At 32.6% G+C, this 9,049-nt stretch overlaps 1 protein-coding gene and 1 long non-coding RNA gene across 2 annotated transcripts; one reads left to right on the top strand and one right to left on the bottom strand.

The window, feature by feature from the left end:
• Positions 1–3,539: 3,539 nt before the first annotated feature.
• On the top strand, positions 3,540–5,177 carry LOC111372771 (protein FAR1-RELATED SEQUENCE 5-like). The gene is made up of 6 exons (XM_022995170.1): positions 3,540–3,544; positions 3,687–3,982; positions 4,033–4,192; positions 4,261–4,405; positions 4,480–4,643; positions 4,745–5,177. The coding sequence occupies exons 1-6, from the start codon at positions 3,540–3,542 to the stop codon at positions 5,175–5,177; spliced, it is 1,203 nt and encodes a 400-aa protein (XP_022850938.1).
• Positions 5,178–7,089: 1,912 nt separating this feature from the next.
• Positions 7,090–8,183, bottom strand: LOC111411794. The gene is made up of 2 exons (XR_002705899.1): positions 7,901–8,183; positions 7,090–7,822 (listed from the first exon to the last, which is right to left on the bottom strand). It is a non-coding gene; the product is annotated as an uncharacterized LOC111411794 (long non-coding RNA).
• Positions 8,184–9,049: the final 866 nt, after the last annotated feature.

The raw sequence follows: 9,049 nt of genomic DNA, 5'->3' as shown, positions 1-9,049 counted from the left end.
ATTAAGTAAAAAATTACAATCATGCTCTCAAACTTTTTTAAAAAGTGCGAATAAGTCCAAATAAATTATTGAAAGGGAAATTAGCTCAAAAAGTCCCACCTTTCATTTTTTTTTTTTTAACATTTTCACCAAATGTGAAAATAATTGTTTCATCCATCTTCTCAAATAAAAGTTGTAAAATGATAAATATATCCTCATTTTTAAATAAAAATTAAAAAATAAATAATAAATTGCAACTATATTCTCAAACTTTTCAAAAAAAAAAAAAGTACGAATAAATTTCAAATAAATAATTAAAAAAGAAAATAATTTTTGTTTTTAATTATTTATTTGAATTTTATTTGTACTTTTTTTTAAAAATTTTGGGAGTATAGTTACAATTTTTTATTTATTTTTGTTTTATTTAAAAATGAGGGTATATTTGTTAGTTTATAGCCTTTAATTGAGAAATGAACGAAATAATGATTTTTGAAATAAAATGTGAAAATAAGGATGAAAATGTTAAAAAAATGAAAGGTAGGGACGTTTTGCATGATAATGTTGAAAGGTAGAGACATTTTGTGCTAATTACCCTTTTAATAATTTATTTGGATTTATTCGCACCTTTTTAAAAAAATTTAGAGCATGATTGCAGTTTTTTTAATTTTTTTTTAATTTTTGTTTTTGTTTTATTTGAATAAGATGGTATATTTGTCGTTTTACATGACAAATTGGATGATTTTAGCAATGAAATGTGAAGGTATGGGTGAAAATGTCAAAAAATGAAAATATTGAGACATTTTAAATAATAACATTGTAAGGTCGGGACATTTTGTACTAATTACTTTGAAAGAAAACATCAAAGTAAGATTGTAAATCGTCGAGGATCACTTTAATATGGCTTTCGGGATTTTGTGATGTCAATAACAACCCGAACTAAAAATGGCATGTGATTTCTCTTTCTTGCCTTTAAAAATTTTAAACTTTGGACCAAATGCCTTAAAAGTCCAACTAAAATACATCATCGCATTAAAATTGGAGAAAATTACGGTCACACGTGATTTTCAATTTTCAATTTTCAATTTCCGGTTTAATGGCCAAGATCACTATTCTACTTTTGTGCCTGTCTACTAATTTTATCTCCTAATTTTTGTTATTTTTAAACTTGAATTTAAACCCTCTTGACATACTCTGTTGAGACCTCTTTTCCCCGAAAACTCATTTTCTCCAACATTTCTGCGGGAGCAATTTGATTGAATAGATTGATTCTTGTAAGGTGAGATAATGAATGTATTAACTTTCAACAAATCTATTAGGTAACTTTTATTAATCCGATTCTAATCATACCCACTTTAATATTTACCAACCAAAAGTTATGACATTTTTCCCATATAAAAATGTGAATTAATCTTTAAGTTCTTTTTGTCTTCAATAAAACGAGTATTACGTGATCAATAAATAATATATGACTTAAAAATGTGCGATTTAAAACTAAATTTATAATTGTGACCTATAATTTGTATCTTGTGATCGATAAATGAATTGTGACTAGTTAATCTGAAAATTTGTGATCGATAAATTAGTTTTGACCAATTACTTGATGATTTGTAATCGACAAATGAGTCGTGACCAAAAAATCGTGTAATTTGGGTAACTATGACAAAAAATAATAATAATAATTTTTGAACAATAAATAATATGTGATTTAAAAAAGTGCGATATGTGACTAAAATTTATAATTGTGACATATAATTTGTGTCTTTGTGATCTATAAATAAGTCATTACCAATAAAAACGTGTAATTTGCATAACTATGACAAAAAATGAATATTTTTCAAACAATAAATAATATGTGACGTAAAAAGTGCAATCTGTGACTAAATTTATAATTGTGACATACAATCTATATCTTTGTGATCTATATATAACTTGTGACAAATTAATTTGATAATTGGTGACTAATAAATCAGTTTGACCAATAAAAATGTATAATTTGGATAATTGTAACCAATAAAATGAGTAATGAGTATTTTGTGATCAATAAATAATATGAGACCTAAAAATGTGTGATCAGTGATTGAAATTTATAAATATGACTTACAATTTGTCTTTGTGATCTATAAATAAATTGTGACTAATTAATTCGTTGTGATCGATAAATAAGTTGTGATCAATTAATTCGATAATTTGTGATCAATAAAATGTGTAATTTGGATAATTATGACAAATGAAACGATTATTTTGTACCAATAAATAATATATGACCTAAAAATATGTGATCTATGATTAAAATTTATCACTGTAACCTATAATTTGTGTCTTTGTAATTGATAAATAAATTGTTACAAATTAATTTGATAATATGTGATCGATAAATAAGTTGTGATCAATTAATTTGATAATTTGTAACCGATTAATTTGATAATTTGTAATTGTGACCTACAGTTGTATTTTTGTAAGTACGTCACTGTAACCTTGGTTAATTTACGATTGTATGTGAGTGTGAAATTGTGTGTTATAGTGAACAATTTAATTAAATTCTAGATCACAAAATTTCATCGAGACTAAAAAAAAAAATGTGACCAACTAATTTTGAAAAATAAATAAATCATGATTTTGGATGGTTACATTTTGTGACCTCTGACAAATCTTTGTGACCTATAATTTAATTAAATTGATTATAGTCACAATAACACATAATTTATAATCACAATTACATACTAATTGCAAACCACATTGCTATTTGTACCTTGCCCTTTCCCCTTTGGCTTACACTGTGACGTGGAACGGGAATATTTTTTGATTTTTAAAAAAAGAACAAACCTTGGGCCAGGTTTTACAATTCAATAATTCAATACACTCAAGAGAAGAGACCGCGTAAAAACACTCAGTATATTGCCCGCCATTTCTTTGGCCCCAAATATTGAAACCAACCGCCATACGAGAAGCTGTTGTTTCCTACTTAAAGGTTTCACCAGTGTAAGAAAGTGTTGTTCGGACTTGAAGCTGTCGTCGTCTTCATAGTTTGGCGGTGTTAAAAAGAGTTGCTCTAGCTTACAACATCGCCGTCTTCATTGATTCGTTGAAGATGATGGATAAAGGTAGAAAAGGTTTGTTTGGAATGTGAAAATGTCGAAATCAATGGTTGCGGTTGAAAAGGTTTGGTTGACATGTGAACAAGCCTAAATTGATGCTATGTTGTAACCTAAATCTATACTAAGGAAAGGGAAATCTGTTTACCCATTTTTCACTCACTTGTTTCGTGTGTGAATATGATTTTCTAAGCATTACACTAAAATATAATGAAACATGGCAAGTGGGTTCAACATTCAAATTTAAAAAATCTTGTATTCTGACTTTTTTTATGTTCTTTTAATTACTTTTGTATCTGTTATTGAGTTACTTATAATATTTTGGGACTAGTTCATTTTTCAGAGTTTTCTTATTTGCAACTTTAACGTCTAACATGAATTTCATGTTTTTGTCACTAAATTTGGGAAAACCTTAAATGTTCTGAGACCTCACATTTATTGTCTATTCTTTTGATCATGTTCACAAATATGGGGCAAGAGGGAATTAAAAAAAAAAGTTGAAAAATTGGATGTCTCCGAAATTTCAAAGAGCAGAAGAATGTTGATTTCGATTCAATATTTGTTTAGTGAATTAATTGTAACCTTGTAATTGGTGTCTTTTTTTTTTCTTGCAAGCAACGAAAATTTGAAAGAGGTTGATGATGTCATTCTATTAGAAGAAGAAAATGACAACAATTTGGATAGTGCAAACTTCATGGATAATGAAATTGTAGGAGTAGGCAATGTGATTGTGCCCGAGGTGGGTATAAAGTTCAGTGATGAAACGAAAATGTTTAATTTCTACAAGAAATATGCGTACGACGTAAGATTTCCAGTTAGGAAAAGAAATTCACAAAGGGATGATAAAGGAAATATCAAATATGTGATATTTACATGCAGTCGTGAAGGTCGAAGAAGTAGTACTACAAGTGGTATGATAAAGGAAATATCAAATATGTGATATTTACATGCAGTCGTGAAGGTCGAAGAAGTAGTACTACAAGTGGTTCTTTAAAGCTGCAAGCTACCATTCAGATAGGCTACAAAGCTAGGATGACTGCGTCTATAGATGCATGTGGAGTATGGAGGATTAACACAGTCAATCTCGTTTACAACCATAAAACAAGTCTTTCAAAATCCAGGTTATATCGTTGCAATCAAGAATTGAGTGCCCATATTAAACGATGGCTTGAAGTGAATGATATGGCAGGGATTCTGTTGCCCAAAAGTTACAACTCCGAGGTCGTAGAAGTAGGGGGTATGAGAATATGACTTGCATAGAAAAAGATTGTCGAAGCTATGTTGAACAAGTGAGGCGGTTAGGACTTGGAGCAGGAGACGTCGCAGCAATACAAGTCTATTTTTCAAACATGCAAGCAGGGTGCCCAAGTTTTTTCTTTAGTATAAACTTAGAGACGAAGAATTACAGTTGAAGAATATTTTCTGGGCAGATAATAGGAGTAGGCAAGCATATAAGGAGTTCGGTGATATGGTCACATTTGACCCCACGTACCTAACTAATAAGTACAGTATGCCGTTTGCTCTTTTTGTTGGAGTTAATCATCATGGACAATCAACACTCCTTGGTCGTGGGTTGGTGTCGAATGAAAATACAATAAAATTTGTGTCCCTTTTCAAGACTTGGCTTAAGTGTATCCATGGCCAAGCTCCTATTGGGATTATTATTGATGAAGACAGAGCCATGCAGAATGCAATTCAGATTGTGTTCCAAACACGAAACACAGGTGGTGTTTATGGCACATATTGAAGAAGTTGCCTAAGAAATTTGGTTACCATGTCGATGGGGATGAGATCTTTTCTACTATACACGTATTGGTATATGATTCTCAAACTGTAGACGCATTTGAAGAAGGTTGGAGAGCTATGTTAGACAGATATTCTTTGCATGATAATGAGTGGTTGTCAGGAATGTGCAAGAATAGAGGCCGTTGGGTACCTTGCTTTTTAAAAAGTAGCTTTTGGACAGGAATGTCAACTATACAGTGCAGCGAAAACATGAATGCATTCTTTGATGGTTATGTGCACTCGAAGACATCGCTGAAACAATTTTTAGAACAATATGAGAGAGCATTGAGGAGTAAGGTAGAGAAGGAGTTTCAAGCATAATTTAAATCATACGCACAAATGGTACCATCTGCAATGAAGTACGAGTTGGAGAAACAATTTCAACAAGTGTACACCATTTCAAAATTTTGGAAAGTTCAGGATGAATTCATTGGGAAAGTTTATTGCGATCTCATATCTTTGTCAGAAGGCTTTTCGGGGACAACCTATGAGGTATTGGAGGATGTTATACTTGAGAATCGAGTTAAGAAACAAAAGTTTTCTATGACATTTGAAAGATAAAAATGTAACATTATTTGTAGTTGCCATTTATTCGAGTTTCGAGGAATAATTTGTAGATACGCGATCCTTGTACTTATCCGTAATAACGTCATGGCATTGCCAGACACATATATTATGGAGATGGAGAAGAGATGTCGGTAGAGCCCACACCAATGTCGCAGTGAACTATGATGGTTTAAATAGCACTCCACTCCAATTGAGATATGACAAGATTTGTCAATCATTTTCTTCACTTACGGATATGGCTATAAATGACGATCATCAAACCCATGAGGTATTGGAGTGGATAGAATCCAAAAAACAATTATTGGAGATGATGAGGTCGAGTTGTGGAAGTAAGGACATGTCCCAACATGCATTTCAGATTGCGTTGGATGGTGGAGCGTCACAACATAGCAACAACTCAGGTATACAAGATCCAAAATGCTTAAAGAGAAAAGGCGCGCCGAAAAAACTTCAAAACAAAAGCCCTTTGGAATCAGTATCCAGTAAAGCAAAGGTACGTTTCCATCTTTTTTTATTACGGTGCGTATGTATATTAATTATTTGTTTCTTATGCAGTCACATCCAACCAAAGGAAGGAGACGGACGGTAGGCCCAAGTAAACTGGGGGAAGTTGAACCGATCGTATAGGCACATGATCAAGTAGTGAATGAACACATGCCAGCACCGATCTCATATTCACAGCTTCTAATGGTTTGTCTAATTCGATTTATCAATGCATTTGATTTCCACATTTTAGTGACATCGTGATATTGTGTAGGGTGATGAAGACAGTCATGTATTTACACAAGGAATGTCTCCAAATTTCTTCCTATTGGCTTCAATAGGTGTTATGTCTCCAAATTTCCAAATTTACACAACAAGGAATGTCTCCAAATTTCCAAATTTATTATTTGACAGTGGGAAATGCTATAGCGTACTATTATCCAAACGCATCTCACCAACATGGCGCAAACATGTGATTTTGGATGAAAAAAATTGATGCAGTCATATTCTCATAGTCATTCAGGAAATGTTTATCCTATTTGCAAAATTTTGTTAACTCAAGATGATGTTTATGGAAATGTATATTAGTTAATGAAGTTACAATGGAAGCATCTTGTACCTCTCATTCCTTCTTTATGTGACAGCAGTAACTTTCCTTTTGATATATGAATTTAGTTTATGAAATTATGCATATATGATTGGAATATTCAGTTAGCATCAATACAGGCACAATGGTGAACTGAAGACAACAACATCCTTGATACATTAACATTATTGAGATTGTCATTATGGTCTAAGAGAAAGAGAGTGAAGTTTTTATATGAATAGGCTTTCTGCTATTCTCCTTTTTATGTAATCAACCTCATAGATTTGTGTCACACTTTCCCTATAAAAACATGCATGGAGCAGTAAGTAGACTTGCTAAATCCATCTGTCTCAGTAGTATTTCATTTTTCCCCTTCTGTTATATATGTAAAAGGATGAATGAAATTCTTGACATTTTTTTTTTGTCATTTAATACATTTTTCCTGGAGAGCAAGGTACAGATTTATTACATGAAAAAGGTAAATTAGTCACCATTTGCCACATGCATACACTCTCTCATAATTACTAATTTCTGTCCCTTCAAAATTGGAGCCTAAGGGGGTAGCAGAATCAAAATGAATTTCATCAAATTTGGGGGTTGGAAACATATAAGTTCTCTGATTATTATTCAATTCGGATGACTTGCATAAAAGTTTATACATTAAATTCCTGTCATACACTAGCGTCAAGAACATAACTTAGTTTCATTCCTCAGACCAACATCCTTGATATAGTTGCTTTCATCATCAGACCAACATGTTACATTCACCAAAATGAACATCGGCATTCTTACAGTTCACCAGCTACACTAGACAGAACACATATTACACATCAAAAGTAGCAGGGAACGACACTTATTGACAACATAACTACTAATCATGCTGGTCCCTTCCCTTTCTTATCCACTTCCGCACTTCCGCTGGCCTTGCATATAGTCATGTTCAATGCAATTTCAATATTTTTTTCTTCGGCTACCCGACAAAAAGATTGGAACAAGTCAGAGAAGTGTTGAACTTCTTCCGTAGCCGCATGATTATTCGAGTTTACAGTAATGCTACTTGATCCAGCACTTGATTCTTCAAGGTCGAGCAATTCCTAATATTTACAGTTAGCAATGCAGCAATTGAACAATTTTCTCCTGTTCTTCGTTTCCCTCTCGACCTCAAAGCACTTCACAAAACCAATTTTACACCGAGGGCATCGTTTTTTTTTCACACAATCAGCAAAGAAGTGACTCTTCTCTCGACAGCTATGACATATTCCAGAGTTCTTTCTTGGCATACTACACACAAACCATGTATTACGCTACAGTAGACTACAACCACCGAGCACTGTAAAATCTTCAAACTATTGAATTATTCGAAAACAGTAAAATCAAGGAAAATGAATAACAAATATATGATGCTTACATAATGTTTGTTGCGATATTTCGCTGGAGGCGATGGATGGCCTTGGAGATGGTCGATTTACATGCGGTGCAGCTTCCGTCTTATGGCTAAAAAGGAAAAAAACCCAACCGCGAGATTAACTAGAGCTGAGAAACCCAAAGATGGAGACGATTGCTAAATTAATCACTGACTTCTTATTCAGGATGGAATCTGGACTTCGAACCAATTTTTCGTCGAAAAGGGTTTTCTCTAATTTGGGGATAACTGTGCAAGAGAAAATGACGAAAGGTTGGCTCTTTAATTGGGCCGATTTTAGTTTTTTTAAATGGTTTAAGTTTTGACCCAGCTTCCTTGAACTTGACACGTCACTGTATCAACTGGCATGTAAACCAGCGAGTACGAATAGTACGATTGAATTGCAAATCAAATATGATTAGAATCATAAAAATACAATTTGTTAGTCATGTGATATTAGCAAATATTCTTCTTTCTGATGGATAATTTTGTTTTTTAACTAATCGTGTAAGTGGAATCTTTGTTTCCTAATCCAAAGAATCAAATATAAAAATCAATAATTTGTCAAATCAAGTGCCAAGGTGATTTGTCTCTACATACCCTCTCTATGTAAATATCCTTCGGTATCAATGTCTTATTTGTCAAATCAAACATCAAAGATAACTTAAAAATTGAAAAATATATATTTATCATGCACTTTTGGGACCTGAGACACTTGAGAAATCTTTTCCATTCTTCGATTTGGATCGAACTAATCTATTGACACAAATAGTTCATGGGAGAAAATTAAGTTATTTAGGCCCTGGAGGACTAACAATCGAACTGCTAGTTTTCGGATATGAGATATCCATCGTAGTCACATATATAGTTATGCTTCTCATCCATGCTTGTAATTAATCTTTAAACATCGTGGAAATCTAGTTTAATCCAATGAACATAGTGATTATCCAAGTAGTTGTAATGGTCTTTTCCGGTCTTACATGGTTACTCATGAAATTCTATCTTTGCACCAGTAGTGGTGGGAATTATCCTTTCTATCGGCAACGATCCCAAAAACCCTTTTTGTGGAACGTTTCATTTGCACTTTCATGTATTCTGAGTGTACCTGCAATTACATCGTATAACCCTATTTCCGATTCTGATGTATCTTACTTT

Source organism: Olea europaea, chromosome 2 (assembly GCF_002742605.1).
Source record: "Olea europaea var. sylvestris chromosome 2, O_europaea_v1, whole genome shotgun sequence".
Classification (NCBI taxonomy): domain Eukaryota; kingdom Viridiplantae; phylum Streptophyta; class Magnoliopsida; order Lamiales; family Oleaceae; genus Olea; species Olea europaea.
This window is presented reverse-complemented; position numbering and strand designations above follow the sequence as displayed.